This window comes from Haplochromis burtoni, unplaced genomic scaffold (assembly GCF_018398535.1).
Source record: "Haplochromis burtoni strain Fernald_Lab_line unplaced genomic scaffold, NCSU_Asbu1 Contig_64, whole genome shotgun sequence".
Lineage (NCBI taxonomy): Eukaryota > Metazoa > Chordata > Actinopteri > Cichliformes > Cichlidae > Haplochromis > Haplochromis burtoni.
The window spans coordinates 2,023,860-2,040,079 of record NW_024582425.1 but is presented as its reverse complement, the minus strand read 5'-3'; the positions used below and the strand labels follow the sequence as shown (position 1 = coordinate 2,040,079).

The 16,220-nt window shown below is 43.6% G+C and overlaps 1 protein-coding gene across 4 annotated transcripts in view; it reads left to right on the top strand.

Moving 5' to 3' along the window:
* LOC102310119 (DNA-binding protein SATB1) overlaps window positions 1-16,220 on the top strand; it is a 58,607-nt gene that overhangs the window by 12,768 nt on the left and 29,619 nt on the right. For 3 of the 4 annotated variants that reach the window (XM_042221328.1, XM_005923722.3, XM_042221327.1), the window contains 5 exons: window positions 1,052-1,290; window positions 4,131-4,307; window positions 5,175-5,301; window positions 9,568-9,691; window positions 15,045-15,156. In XM_042221328.1, coding sequence (XP_042077262.1) covers window positions 1,077-1,290; window positions 4,131-4,307; window positions 5,175-5,301; window positions 9,568-9,691; window positions 15,045-15,156 — 754 coding nt within the window. In that variant the 5' untranslated portion in view covers window positions 1,052-1,076. The remainder of the gene's footprint in view (window positions 1-1,051; window positions 1,291-4,130; window positions 4,308-5,174; window positions 5,302-9,567; window positions 9,692-15,044; window positions 15,157-16,220) is intronic. The other variant, XM_042221329.1, reaches the window with a different exon arrangement.

The following is a 16,220-nucleotide window of genomic DNA, read 5'->3' as shown; positions in this document are numbered from 1 at the left end:
GGAGTTCATGATCTTTTGAGTGGGGGTGGATGATTTTGCCCTTTTCACTCTTTGACAACAGCATTCCAGTTCAGTCCACCGGCACCCACTAACCACCACGAATAATTATTTTTCTGTTGTGACCTAATATTATTCATATTACTATTATTATTGATCAGATTTTCAAAGTTTGCCCGAGCACTTCAAATGATGTAGGAAGCTGTGTGTGTGTTTGTGTGTGTAAGCACACCTGTGGGTAAAGCAGCCATCCTCCATCTTTCGTTTTTGTCTCTTCCTCCCTTTTCTTTCCCACTTTAGATGACTACCCTCATGAGTCAGCAACTGCCTGTTTTGGAGTTTCCTCAAGCTGCTTTCTCCCCCCCCACATCCTAAAGTTGTAAACTCATTGCTCGCCACGGGTGTTTCGCTGCACTTGCAGAATCTAAAAATAAAGTTCACACCTGTAAAAGCTTGTAACTGCTTTTGTTTGTCTGTCACAACAAAATGACGGTGCGGCCTTTTGCCTTCTTTCTTTTTTTCTCCAAGCTGCGTCACGAATGGTAAGCCACACAAAGTGACTCACAAACTGAATTACGTTAGTTTCCCCTTCCGTGCGTGCTCCGCAGCACAACCTTGTTCCTTGAACTGTACTGTATTTATTGAAGTGGAATCTCCCAGCAAATTAATGTATTTGCTCTAAAACCTCGGCCTGTTTGCCTCCGCTCGCATGGGAATTTCTAGCGGGACACCCATACATAATACATGCGTTAAAAAATGGGAACATTACAGCAGCAAGATGACATCACCGTGGCCCGAGTCATCATAACCGAGGCGAATTGACAGTTACTGCCGTAATGGGTCCGTTTTCAGAGGTCTCAATTACTTAAAGGACTTTTTTTTGCTCTATAAAAATGTCCCTTCACATCTTCACATGTCAGTGATATCAACACAAAAGATTTTGCGTTCATTGCTCCTTTCGTATCACATGGCAACTCTTCATTCTCCTGCTTCTTTTATGCCACACACATATCTCCCCTGGCAGCTGATTACATGCTGTTTCTGCCTCCCCCAGGTGATAGTGAGCTGAGGTGCTGAGAATGATGGAACATCTCAGCGAGACGTGTTTGGGCAAGGAGAACTCAGAGCTGGTCAACAGCATGGCAGACGCCAAGGCCCCGCCAGCCAAGCTGCCCCGGCTGGAGCAGAACGGCAGCCCCCTGGGACGGGCCAGGCTGGGAAGCACCGGGACCAAACTCGGAGGGGTCCCGTACAAACCCACCAGCCACCTGCTGAAGACCTGCCATAAGAAAGGTAAGAAAGACCGAAACGGATCAAAAGGAATTTATTGAGAATAATTGTAAACATTTATAGTTCCTAATATCTCAGATTGGTGTATTCTTTTTTGTTTTTTGGAGTGTTTATTGGCAAAAATAATCAATTTGAAGACTTCCCTCTGGGTCCTGGGAAATTGTGTGGCGCTTTGTGCGTTAATCACACAGGTGAAAATTAATCGCAAATCAAGTGATCAAGCACATATCCCAAATATGTGCGTCTAAAATTAGAATAGTTTCTGCTTTTATTTCTTTTATATGACAGAAAACTGAATATTTTAGGGGGTTAAGTGTTGGTAGGAAAAACAAATGATCGGAAAATGTTTTCACTGCTTTTTTCTTTTAAGAAAAAAACTTTTTGTTATTTTACAGACAAAATTATTTTAAATTCAAAATAACCATTTACTTTCAGGCCTTATTTTTTGACATCTTTTATAGTTGTCCTTTATACACAACAAGATAATCTTGAAGGTGTTAAATGTTAGCCGCAGTGCCAGCCTGTATCAGCCGCATGCAATACAAATAAAGTATACGCAGCTCTGCGTGTATTTGTAATGACTGAGAGGAAACATAACCAATGTAAAAAGAGGAAAGTAATTTAAATGCAGTTTAAATAGGCCCCCTCCCACACACACACACAGCACCTTCCACCCACCACCACCCCTGCATGCTCTCCAAAACTCTTAAACCTTTTTACAATGCTTCTTTAGTCATCTCAGCACACACACACACACACACACACACACACACACACACACACACACACACACACTCCCACTTATTTGCCCAGACAATAGCTAATAGAAGAGCACTGTGAGAATTATTCCTGTGCCGTGCTGCATAGCGCTGTGTCACTGCTGCTCTCTCCAACCCCGGCACTCCTGCTCTGACATTTGTTTATTAAGGGAAAGTTTCAGTCCTTTAAGAGCCATTGCTGCTTAAAGGGAGCCTTTACTTTGAGATTATGATATAGCTTTTTAATATAACCAGTGTCATCTTGTGAAAAACATGCCAGGCAAAGCCATCCAATATGTGAACCTTCATTTTATGATTATGTTTCTTTCTTTTTTTTTTGAGTTTGAAATCCTGCAGGTTTGGAGTTGTAATAGCACTTGGCTGCGAGGGCTCAAATGTTTGTTTGTTTGGCTGGTTTGGTTTTCTTTGGCCAACAGGGACTAAGGAAGTCTTGGAATGTAGCTGCGCGAGTGTCCTCGGATGGGCCATTTCTCTTATTCGCTGCTTTTTATCTACGTGTTGCACACCAGCTGAGAGAGCCTAATTTCTCACCTTCATCATCTCTGCTTCTCTTGGCCTCCTACAATGTTTGCTCCTCCAAGCATCCTCTTTGCCCTCCCCTCCTCTTCTTTTTCCTCTCATCCTTTTTTTTTTGTCAAATTTTAGAAAAGAGCGAAGCAGCCGAGAGAGGTGGCTGGTCAGCCACGGAGGCTTCGCAGAGGGCCCACAGTGGGCATTGTGTCCGAGCCCGAAACACTATTTACCGCAGCCCTCTCTGGGCTCCCTGGAAACAAAGCCAGTATTGATCCCCCAAATGAACCTGCACAGCAGTCTTTATTGTTAGATCTTTATCTATTAAAATCAGGGGAGGAGAAAAGCAGCTCTTTCAGCACATTCTTTTGCATCTGTTGGCTTATTGATTGTTTTGCCAGAGCTGTGTGCATCTTCTGGAATGCTTGGGATTAGAAAATATGGCAATGTTTATCATTTCTATCTGCACTTACAGCGTATGTAAAGAAACGTTCCCAGGTAGCAGCAGGTAGAGCAGAGACCTACTGAAAAAGTGCGGAAACAGGGCAACATTTACAAAGTACAGTAAGCGAAAGATTACCTCCAATCAGTACTTTGACATAATTTTGACTTTCTGTTTTTATTCAGACTAAAACTTCAAAAGGCCAAGCCGCCCCTGTGCCCTCAAAGTCTAAATTTCACGCCTGTTATTTTAGCCAAAATGGCATATTGGATGATATTTGCACAGTTGGTCCCTTGAACATTTGACAGTCTTTGGACAAGGATTGTTCATTCCACCTAACAGCAGAGCCACTGTTGACACAGACTCGTAAACCTCAGGGCGCAGAGGTGGCTCGGGATTTGTAGCGCTGCATCATGGGAAGATGATTTTGGGTTGGCAGTCAAGGGGAAAAAGGCTAATGTGATCCCAGCACCTTGACAGTGAATAAACTGTGTATTGTGCCAAAAAGAGAGACGAGACTTTCTGTTTTTTGCGGCATGTTTGTTCACACGCGGTTAAGGTTATCATTCTGTCTAATATACAGTATATTTTTGCTTGTCACAAGCAATACCAATCAGTGCAGGCCATAGTGCAACACCTCTGCAATATTATGTCATCATCTTAAAGCTTTAGGCAACATGAAGGAATGCTACAACATTTAAAATGAATCTTAAAATGGGAATTTGGAGCAAAAAGCATCAGGGGGGAGATGATGGAAATGGAAAAAAAAGAAAGAAAAAAGAGGGCAATTTCTTAAAAGACGAAGCAAATTCTATGTCTAAAATTATGCACCCAAGTAATATTTGATCCCTCAAGCTGATCATAGAGTTTGGCAATGGGACAAAGAGGTGAAGGTGTTGAAGGAAATTGCCCTATAAAAGATGATATATGCCTTTGTGGTCCAAACTTGTGTTCAGAGCTTAAACCTGGATGTTCACTTCTAATCCCTCGACAGCCAACCTCAGTGTAACTTAATCATCTGCACTAAATTTTAATCCCATTCCTCTGCAAACAGAGGACTGAAGGTCAGAGTTTTGCATGTGAAGAAATGGCTTGTGTCTCTTTGTCTGCAGGCAACATGCTGCCTGTGTTCTGTGTGGTCGAGCACTACGAGAATCCCATGGATTTTGACAGCAAGGAGGAGCACGCTGAATTTGTCCTGGTGCGCAAGGACATGCTCTTCAACCAGCTCATCGAGATGGCCCTGCTGTCACTGGGCTACTCCCACAGCTCAGCAGCCCAGGCCAAAGGTAATCCCCTCACCCACTCTCATCATTGTCATCTCTTTCTTCTCTGATCTGACGCTCTTCTTTTATGCTTATCAGCGTCTTTTCTACAGCATTTTCAGACATGCTGGTGCTTGTGCACACACACACTCACTCAAACCTACACACACACATACACTCTGTGACCATAATAGCCTACCGCCAGCAGATCTGAAGCCACAGTAACACAACCTGACACTGATCCCAGAAAGTCTCCCAGGGGTCATACGCTACATATTCCCACACAGAGATATCCTCGCACTCTCACAGAGGCTAGCTGCACAGTAAAATGTTTACATGCACATTCACTTGAGTGCTCATATTGTATATATTTATATACATATACCCTCGGTGACAGTGGGTGGGAGGGGCAGGTGGAGGAAAGGGTCTGCTAATTGCACTTGAGCACACGTAGGCTGAGTGCGGCTGTTTCAAGGTGCCTCGATGCATGCTCTTTTATTATAGGCTGTCCATCACGCTGCACATACATACACATCCTAGGCCACCTTTCTCATGAGCAGTCTTCCATCTCTCTTTCTGCTGTGCGGGCTGCCACTGTTTTAAAAGCACTCTCAGGAAAAATTCCTGCGTGGTTGTTGCGATTTCAGTGAAAATTAAGGAAATAAAGAGCATTTATGGCACCGGAATGCTCCTGGGGGTATCTATGCGTGGCTTCGTTCCTACCGTACATGTTTACGGCTTTGAAATGAACAGTGAAAGCGAGCTTCGTGCTGATTTATTTGCTTCTGTGTCCATTGTTGTGCTTTTGTTTCCAAATCTGTGATTTTTTTTCATGCGTTTCCACATTTTGTCCATATTTATGTGTGCCTGCATGTGTTTTGCATCATCCAGGTATGATTCAGGTGGGGAAGTGGAACCCCGTCCCACTGTCATATGTGACAGACGCACCAGACGCCACAGTGGCAGACATGCTGCAGGACGTCTACCACGTGGTCACACTTAAGATCCAGCTGCACAGGTAAGCAACCAATCCACAAGTTTGGGCACATGTGCACTGGAATATTTACAGTTGCACCAGCCCAGAATGTGTGCACATGTTCATACATATTCTTACCTGAGTGCTAACCACAAAACTGTGTTTGAAGAGAACAGTTAGTCATGATCACATTAGCATTTTCCCCCCTCTGATCTGTTGCGCTGTTTATCCATCTAGATAATTTCGATGTGAGTTTCAGCGTTTTGAAGATATATTGGTTGTAGAAATGTCTGCCTTCTCATTGGTATAATGGAAATAAATGACACATATCTTGTGGTGCAAAAATGCCAAGACAATACATAATTAAACAAAACTCAGCAGCAATATGTATTTCCGGAAATCATAACCTGGTTGCTCAAAACAGTCCACCAACCTAGCTGTGAGTAGTTTCGTGTAGGAACTATTTTCTTTTTGCTGTCTACATCCGCCACGCAAAAGATTGGTGCAGCTAGCAAACAGTACAACTCAGGCAAAGGAGATACCGTCAGTGTTTATCACACTGTTTATTACATGTGCTGGTGGTGTTTTTGTCACTAGCATAAGCCTCTTGTGTCCCTTTTAGACAGTGACACAGTGAACGGCTGAAGTTAAAAGTGTTTGGGGGGGTTTTCTGGAAAGAGAGATGGTCAACTTTTGAAATGTGTCACAAGTCCTTCAAGTAAGCAACTTGGCAGCCATCTTGAAACACATGCGGGCACTCACTTGGGTGGTTATTTTGAAGCATTTTTATAAATAAGCGTGATTTTCAAGACTTGTTTAAAATCAGCAGTTTCTTTCAATTACTTTTTTCTTGACTTTGTCCTAAATTAAGGCTTTTAAAAAGCTTTGTTTTCACCTTAAAAGCTCTGCTACTACTAGCTTCTTTGCTGTTGTGTGAATTGTCCATGATTCAAACGGGACATCAGCTGACATCTCCCAAACTGGACAGTTCACACCAAAATCTGTTAGATAAATACCACAGCAGGCCAAATTAAAAATACATAAATTAGACCTTTTTTTAATGAACTCTCTCTTGAAAGTGTGTAATCTCAATCTCAACCTCTCAATCTCTGCTTCTAGCAATAACACATATAGCATGTGCCAGTTTACGTGTTTAATACCGAGAAAAACATTATTACTCAGACTGGCCGTTTCCAGGAAGTGGGAAAAACCCATTCATAAACCAAAAAAAACCACTGATTAATTGATCAGAACACAGATTCCGGAGAATTCGAACTCTTGGTAACAATCTAGCTTATCCATAGCTGAGAAGTGATTCTATGAAATTAACCGCTGAGTGATTTTTAACATGTTGCAGTGGAAACGTGAAATATGATAAGTAAATAACCGTTTTTAAACCAAGCTCTGCTTCAGCTCCAAAAAAACCAAATAAACGAATGTGGTCGGTGACTGCGTGGCTAAAAATGACTCACCTGAAATAGTTCCATAAATAAACCTGGCTGCAGCGGATATTTTAGGCAAAATATATTTCTTTTGAGTCTACATTGTGAATGATGAAGATGAAACCTTTACTATACTGAATACTGCTAGCTTTCTCCTGTCATTGCTCACCATATTGTATGCTAAATTATTCTCTGTAGGTGTGAGGCTTTGTCATATTTATACACACGGCAAGAGCATACAAGCATTTATAGACATGGACACAAACAGGCTCATATGCACTCATGGACACACACACACATGCGCGCGCACACAAACAGCCGACTGGCTCTGGTGTGGAGGCTTGTGCCAGCTGCACGCTAACCCAGTGTTCTGCAACCCTCTGGAGAGCTGTTTCTACTCTTTTTCTACCTCGCTCTGCCTCTTCCTTTTCTCTTCCCTCTCCTTCTGTTTCCCCCGCCACCAACACCATCACCACCCACCTCCACCAATGAAGCACTCACACACACGCACACACACACACACACAGGCACGGCGACTGATGTGAACACGTCCACCAGCCAGACTACAGAAGGTTGTGTTTATTTCCGGCTTGCTAGCCCCTGAATGCATGGATAGCTGTCTTTCTCCGCTGCCCCCCTCTCTCTCTCTCTCTCTCTGCCTCTCTCTCTCTCCCACTCTCCCTCCTCTTGTTCACTTCCGTCTCCCCAGAGGCTTTCTAGCTGCTGGAGCAGTTTAAGGTGTTCTGGAAAATCCATTGTTTGTGTGTTAGAGTGTGCATGTGTATGTTTTCTTAGTAGCAGATGTGGTGTGCATCCCTTTTCTGTTCTCCTCGCTCATAACATTTCCAACACACCGGCTGACAGATTTATGGACAGGCACACACACACACAGCATCTCATGCGCCCTCATCGCTCTCTTATTCACGTCTCTAGCCAGGTTTAACGTGAAGTAATTCAGCGGTAAGTGTAATGCGAAACACACACAAAGTCACGGGAGCCCAGTTGAGTTATTCTCTGCTTCCACCCACCACGTAAATATATTTTACGTTTTCAAAACCCAGAATTCAGTCGGTGTCTCTGCAGCTCGCGATTGCAGCACAGGCGAACAGCAAAGACAGTCTGTTTGATATACAGCTTCATTTTGATTACGCCGTATATACGCAATTGTCAATATTGTTATTGGTTTGTATTTGTTTTTCCCCTTTTTCTTACCCACGCCGCCAAACTCTTAAAGCCCCCCCGCCCCGACTGCAGCAGAAATCTCGCCAGTAACACCTTAAATTGTTTCGCCGAGCACAACAAGCCAGGAAGGTAGAAGTAACACGAAATAATAGTCGCCACATGCAGCTGATGTATAATTCATGCATCAATCCAGCAGATGTGTTGTATAAAGTAATTAACTAATCAGAACAATCAGGAGAGAGAGAAAAAGAGAGAGAGAGAGAGAATATGAAAGAGGGAGAGAGATCGAGGCAGGCAGATACAGAGAGAGAGAGAGAGAGAGAGAGACAGAGCAATCTCCAGATGCATCTGCTTGATGCGCCAAATGAAATCTGTCTGTCTTGGAGGGGCGCTTGCAGCAGGAAAAACGAGCAGGGACCCGTGTGCGTTCAGCTCGCTTTCTCTCTGGTTTCCTCTCTGTCTTTGCTGCTCTGCCTATTTGATGCAAACCAGCCAATTTATCCACGTATGCATGTATATGTTCCTCAACCAGGGTCAGGCGAAATGCTGCAAACTGTGTTTGACACCTTTGTTTTTGGGGAAAGTGATTTGCTTCCAGAATTTTCAGCTCAGCACTTGATTAGTGGGGAAATGATCAGTCGAGTTGACTGACAGAAAATTAATCAGGAGTAATGATGATAATCGAAAAAGGTTCAAGCGTCTCGTGGCTGAGGATTTGGTGCGTTTCTCTTGTTTTTAGAAAATAGAACATAACAATTTTAACATGCGATTTCAAGACATTTTGTTATGTTTTCTGACATGTGTAGGCTAAATCGAATAGCAAAAGTATTGAAATTATGCTACAATAAAATATCCACTCGCTGCAGGTGATAATGTCCACAGGTTTTACAAATATTAGGCAGTTTTAGGAGTAGACTGAAGAAAACACCTATCTCGACTCCTAAATTTTTCTTATGCTTTTATGTTGTACACGCTGGATACTGTGCACTTATCATTTTCAGTGGGGTAGAATTGTATACTCACTAGATATGTCATTTACAACATTTCACTACAATTGTCTGCGTTTTGTATTAGTACACAATAGTAATTTCTTCTAATGAAAATTTCACACAAAACAATGCCAACACGTTCAGTGTGTGGTTTTATTTTTCAGAGTAGGAAAAAAGCTTCTACTCTTAGCTAGCCAGTATTAACATCACGACACCTGCTGACCCTTTCCAAAAGCTGCAGATTGTTTGGTTTTCCCTCCGTCTGGCAACCTCTAAGAGTAAGATGTGGACAGTGTTTCACACCCAGCTTTTTGACTGTTACACTTGAAATATCAAATGTAAATGTGAAAATATGTGATTTAAGATGCAGCGAGATTTTTAAGGTCTATGATGTTGGATTGAAGTTGCACAAAAATACCTCTATAGTTCAATGTGTAATACACATGTGTAATGTCTATACTCAGTTGCAAGATTGTGAATTTTAGCATTTCATTGAAGATCCCATCAAAGCTGCTGCCTTCCTGTCTCAGTCTCCGTTCCATCTGAATTTGTTTTCATGCTCTACTCTTTCCCCCCTTCTCCTTTCTATCCCTGTCTGTCCTTTCCTCACACTCATCCCTTTCTTCTTCTCCCCATCCTTATCCTCCCTGTCACCCTCCACCCCAAATCCCTGTGTGTCTCCTCTCTCTTCACAGTTGTCCTAAGCTGGAGGACCTGCCGCCCGAGCAATGGAGCCACTCTACAGTAAGAAACGCCCTCAAGGAGTTACTCAAAGACATGAATCAGAGCTCTCTGGCTAAAGAATGTCCTTTATCACAGGTGCTGAAGACCAAACTGCTTATTCCAAAAAAAAAGACAAAAAACAAAACAAAAAGCCCAACCCTACACCCTTCTATCATACCGCACAACTAAACAAACACCACTGTGTCCATCACCTCCGTGTTTTATCTTTAACTTATCAAATGCCGTGAGTTTGATCACATGGGAAAGAGAATCAGCATAGAAAATCCAAATCAATGGCTATTGTTATTTGTTTGCCTCTTGATTTTTTTTTTGTTTGTTTCTTTTACCACCCACGACACACACACACACACACACAGGCTCGTATGTACCAGCAGCCAAAAAGCAGAGGTGTTGTTGAACGTATGGTTATTGTGAGATAAACACTGGCCCGGGCCCAGAACGATCTGGATGCTTTTTGTTCTTTTCTCATTTGATTCACTCTGAACATTTCAGGCTGGAGGTATGTTTAGGTTTTATATTCTGTGTCTTTCTTTTCCTCTTTTTTTTTTTTTTTTTTTGTCGGCTGGGAGGTTGGATAGAAAGCACTAGTGCAGATATTGTATTAACAGGCGGTGTAGTCAGTATATCACAGAGGCAGCTCTGGAGTGAATGGAATGAAATGGCAGTATATCTCTCACAGGGGCCAATAATGTGCGTGTGTGAGGGAGTTACAGCACAAGGAGATATGTGTGCACCTGTGTGTATTTGCTTGTATATCAATGTGCAGAGCGCATATGCGAAATTGCTATTTGCGTTTTGCATGCGTGTGTGTATTCACATCGGAGCGTGTGCGTAGGTGCCTTCAGTACGAAGCCAGCTCTCCTCCTAGGCCACCGTATGGTCACCTGGAGACCCTCATTTGCGTTGTGTGCGAACGCGTGCGAGTGAGCTGCTGCTCTCGGTGTGTGTTCGTGCGTGTGTGTGTGTCTGTTTAGCCGGGCATGAGCAGTGCGCTGATGATGTAAAGAGTCCCTGGGTGGCGTTCAGGCGGAGCCCAGCCCGGTCTGGTAATCACCCTGTTTACGGTCCATATGTGAAGACGGCTCAGAAGAGAGCACACGCTAGCTCAGAGGATTTACCACACAAGCACACACACTCCTGCTCAGACACATTTTTGCTATATTGACATACACACCAGTCTCAAATTAAACTGAAGATTGTTTTTGGTTTGCAGAGAGGACGAGCTGCAGACCTGAAATTATCTGATCTTTTTTTCTTTGTGAATATCTTATGTATTTTACAAGCCAGTCTGGATTTCAGCGGCAACATTTAAATGGCAGCGTCCTTTGTAGATTTATGGCAGCTACAGTCAAAATGTAAGGCAGCGAGCTTAAAAAGAATAATCCAGTTTTTAAGTTTTCGTGTAACTTGGCAGCTTTGCCGTGTTGCTGCTTGATAATCTGATGATCTCCTCGCATGTATCTCTATCTGCCTCACTGAAACATGGCTGCCACGATGGTGTTTGACATCTGTTACTCTGTGGGGTTGCATGTGGCCAGTTACACCCATGGAGCGGCAGTTTGCTCCTCCTAAACCCGATTGGTTTACGACCATGGTCATCCGCACGTTGCTTCGATACACGGACTCCCTGCCTTGCGAGCGGTGATGTCACCGCCTGTGTGCAGTCTCATGAGAAGGTGAGAAGCCAGGAAGCATTTGGCCCACCCGCTGAGATTTCTGAGTTGACAGAAAAAAAAAGGAGAGAGAAATGAGTGGGAGGAGAAAGGGGCGTTGCAGGAGGGAGCAGAAGATTGGCACCTTTTTAGGATTAGTGTTTCCTTGATATTCTTCTGCGTAATCCCAGACCGAAAAGAGAGGTTAACAGATGAGAGAATCGCAGCGAGTGAGTGAAAGAGAATTAGCCCACCTCTGAACAGGGCTCTAAAGAGAGACAGGGGTGGGGGGTAGAGGAGGAGGGGGAGCAGAGCAGCGAGGGGAGGGCGGTGGGGCGTTATTTTGTGAAATGCTTCTTTTGTCCGGGGCCTTGTCAAACATTTAGTTTCATTCTTTTGTAGCGGAGAGTCATGCTTTGTGTGTTCGGCCTACAAATGGCTCGAGGAAACTCAAGAGAATGCAGTGTTCACTAATGCCCGTTGTCATTCTGCTACAGGAACTGTTTCTGACCCGTGCAAAATACGAAGCACGCTTCAGGATTCACAGTTCATAGCTGGGAGAGGCATCTGCAAAATACAACTTCTCCCTCAATCAGGCTGATTTTGTTTTCTGAGGTTGCTACCAAGCTTAGCATCCCCCTTGCCCATATTCTCAGAAACTATGGCAACAAATGAGATTTCCCCCCCACGCCCCCCACCATCGCCACCACCTCACCCCACTCTTTCCCATTGCCACCACTACCTCTTCTTGCCCACCCCCTGTTCACTCTCGCTGGGCGGCCCCTGATGCACCAGCTGCTGCGTTGTGTAGCAGCAAATAGTCATCAAAATGCCATCTTTTGCAGGCCTTCACCACCTCGGCTGCCACAGGCATAACCTGGCTGCCAGTGCGTGTGTGTGTGTTAGAATGAAGGAAGGGGAGGGGTCATCCCAGTTGAGGTGGATATGTGCCATAATTGAGCTCTGTTAGATGTTGGCGAGAGACGAGGCGCAGTGTTGCAAATGGGATGCGCTTTTTTCCCCAGCTGATTCAAGACATCAGGCTAAGTTGGAATGCGTGTTGGTGTTTAATTGTGTATGTGCTTGTGTGAGTTTGTGTAACAGCACCATGTGTGTTTGTCTGCAGGGGTTGTACTCTGTATGTGTGTGTGTGTGTGTTTGCCAGTGTGTATATACCACACTCTAACACTAGCAGCTGGGTGCCTACAGTACCTGCCTGCTGCACTGCTATTTTCTTACACACACACACACACACACACACTCTTTCCTCGCTCTTCCTGTCTCCCATGTTGGGGAGTGGAATAGATGTTGGGGACCGATAGTAGCCCAGTGCCACTTCCTGGTCTTGCTGATAAGCTCTCTGTGCTGCAGATGGCTATCACTTAAAGGGTCCACACACATGCTCATGCACAGAGACACACCCGCAAACTCTCACACACACACAAACGCAGTCATGCTACCTGTTGACAAGCCCTAGCACAGCCCTCCCGCTGGCACCGCAGTGGCAGCAGAGGCTCTGGTTATCTGCTTGATTTCACTTAGTGCGTATGCATGTGTGTGTGACAGAGCGGTGGGGAGAGGGAGAGAATAGGTGTGTGTGTGTTGTTTCGTTCTCACATACACGCAGGGCCCCCTGTGAGAGGTAGAGTGATGTATTGAGGGAGAGGGCTGATTAATGAGGAGCGTTTATTAGAACATCTGTGTCAAAGATGGCGGAGAAAGAGGGAGCGAGAGAGATAGGGGAGAAAGACGGGAAGTGAGGGAGAAAAAAGCACACCGTCTTTTGCAGGCCTCCTGTTTGTTGCCTGGAGCCGCCTAAGCCCAGATATACTGTAAATAAAAGATGCCAGGCTGGAGGAGAGGAGTTCATTATCCCCCTGACTTAAAGGCGAATTCTTCTTACGTTAAATACGTGGTTTGCAGACGGATCTTTGGGTGGGGACGTGGAGTTGGAGAGAGACTGTCAATGTAGGACCAGAGAATTTTTGAACTTGCAGCTACTATTTCCTAATACCAGTATTGTATAAAAATGAGTCAGTTCATGCATAAAAGTGTGACCCATTAAACCGAACCTGAACTCCGTCAGCGCTTCCGTTGAATGAAGGCTTTTCAATATATTGATAAAAGACTGCTTTGTTGTAGCGTACAAGTCCAAATGCAGACCTTTTCACCCTCCTGTTTTTCATCATGCCGGGATGATGCACCGCAGCATGGTTGGCACAAGTTCTCACCCAGCTGCACGAATGTGACTCGCCTCAGCTGCCTGAATTTGCCTTTAAAGAAAAAGAAAGAAAGAAATATTAATAATAATAAGCAGCTGAATGTTGAACTTGACTCCACCTGGTACAAGCAGGTATAGTAGTAATTGTGTGTGTGATAGTTGGTGTCTTTTGTCATTTCCATGACACAAACTTCGATGTCTTCCTAAACATGTAATTGCTTCTTTTCCAACCTTGGCTGGGTTTTAATATTACTGAACCAAGACTTGGCTAGCACAGAGCTCTAGCTTTTATAACGTCTCCTGTGTGGTATTCTCTGTCTCAAACAGAGAAATGGAAAATATTCCTCATGTAAATCTTTTAGGAGGAAGCTGGTTAAAATTGTTCCTTACCTGCTGCTTTTTTTTTTAACAAAAGGAACCTGTGTCTGTCTTGTTTCTTTTGGGTGGCTCGTTCCTGCCATGTCTAAAGTTTTCGGTGCGTCACACTTAGCTGCAGCGCTGCTGTATAAGGTGCGGCGTACGGCTTTAATCCGGAGGTCAGGAGTTCAGAGTTTGATCGACCTTTTTGATGGCACAGCTGTCACCCTTTAACCTCCTTTTGTGGTGAAAAGCTGGAGCCAGAGAACCAGAATCATCCTGTGGCTGTTCATTTCTGCTCACACTGCCATGCTACTCTGCCAGAAGGTTCCCCCCACCATCCTCCAAGCGCATATATTATAGAAAATGATAAAGATGGCATACCTATAATTTGAAAACAGATGGTTTGGTTCTTTTGAATATTTATAACAATCAAAAACAATTTCTCCTGTGCCAACCTCGCTATTCACCCGGAGGCCGGCAAGGTGTTAAAACATTCATTTTAATGAAACTGGATGGGAAAGAGGAAAAAAACAGCTCTTTGTTTTTCCCAGGCGAAGGAGAGCGGTTGAAGTAAATGTTGAGAGGGCAAAGAGGCGACTGTATAGGGGGGAGATGGGAGCACGTACGCATCGGAGAACGACATGCTCGGTGCGGCCCCCAATCTGCTCGAAGTCGTTGTCTTTAACAGATTGTATAAATAAAGAGCCGCAAAATAAAAGAGGTTTATCTGTTTACATCGCCGAGCTCCCCAGGTGCTGATATTCAATAAGCAGCTATCTTCTTTTCCTTTCAAAGGTAAATATCTTTCCCACTGCATGCTCATGGAGTGAGCAGATGTAGAGCTCAGGTGACCTTATAAGTGACCCAAAAAGTTCAGACAAACTCATCGGCATTTGATAAAAAAAATAAAAGTAATTGATTAATTAATAAGAGATAAATCCCCTTCTTTGGTTTAATTTGTTTTACCTGTAGAAGAAAACAATCTCAGATTTCTGCATGTCTGATACTTTTCAGTTAGCTTTTTTCCCCTGGTGCTGGGTTTTACTCGATCCCTATATTTTATTTGTTTTGACAAGCTACAGTGTTACTGCATGTTTCACAAGCTTTACTATTATGTCTGCATTTTCCACAATGAGAATCTAAAGTCTCTCTCTCGTTTTCTCTCCCTCTCCCTCAATCAATCTCTCTCTTTCAGAGTATGATTTCCTCCATTGTGAACAGCACTTACTATGCAAATGTGTCGGCGGCGAAGTGTCAGGAATTTGGGCGCTGGTATAAACATTTCAAGAAGACAAAAGATATGATGGGTAAGCAAAACGGAGGGGCGCAAAGTATGGCGCTCACACTTTTGTCTCTTTGCACACACATTCTCTCACACACACACACACCAGTCACCATTGCAATATGTTCCCTAACCAACCGTCTCTTTGTCTTCCTGCTGTTGCATGAAGCAGAAATACATTTTTATTTTGTTGTCTAATAATTTAAGCTCACTGCAGGCAGTGTTACAGTTACACACAGTGTTAACTTTGCTTTATCCATTATTGCTTTAACTAACACTAATGCAAGAGCCAAAGTGACCCAAGATGTTTTGTTTTTTGTTTGTGTGTGTGTGAGTGAACAAAAGGCAAGTATGACTTCAGCCGGCCTAGTCTAAAATTCAATTAGATTTTCTTATCAAACTTCTACCAACACGTGCTTTATATAATCTCAGAAAAATCCCCTTTGACCTGCCAGGAAATGAGGTTATATAATAGCAGTAGCACCCAAGCTGCAGATAGCACGCCGATATATTTTTATGTCTTTTGATTCAGCAGAACAGCGCTCTGTTGTGAGCTGGTTTAATGCTGAGATATTAGCTTTACCAATCTGTTGAACATTATCTTTTTTCTTTACCAGTGTGCTGCTGCTGCTGCTCGCAGTGATGATAGACACAGATATTATATCAAAATGTTTTCACAGCCTTCCATGCAAATCGTGTGTTGTGATCATATCTTATCTGATGTTTTTTCTTTTCCCTCCATCAGTTAAAGTAGCAACATACACTGGGAACTTTATTTACTCGAGACCTGCTGTACTTTAGTACTCTCTTGCATACACCTACACATTTTCTGTCACAGTTGTTTTCTTTTTGGTTTTATGTTCCTTAAAAGTAGAAGCGCTGCAGCTGCAAGTCCGGCCTCAGTTTTAAATGCTGATGTTTTAAATGTCATATTTCTGCTTAGCTGGAGTGGGAGAGACAAATTGTAGAAAGCCTTAACCCTGTCTTTCTTTCCTCACAACTCTGCAATGTGTGTGTGTGTGTGTGTGTGTGTGTGTGTGTGTGTGTGTGTGTGTGTGCCTGGCCACTGAGCACTCTCCCTGTTCCCAC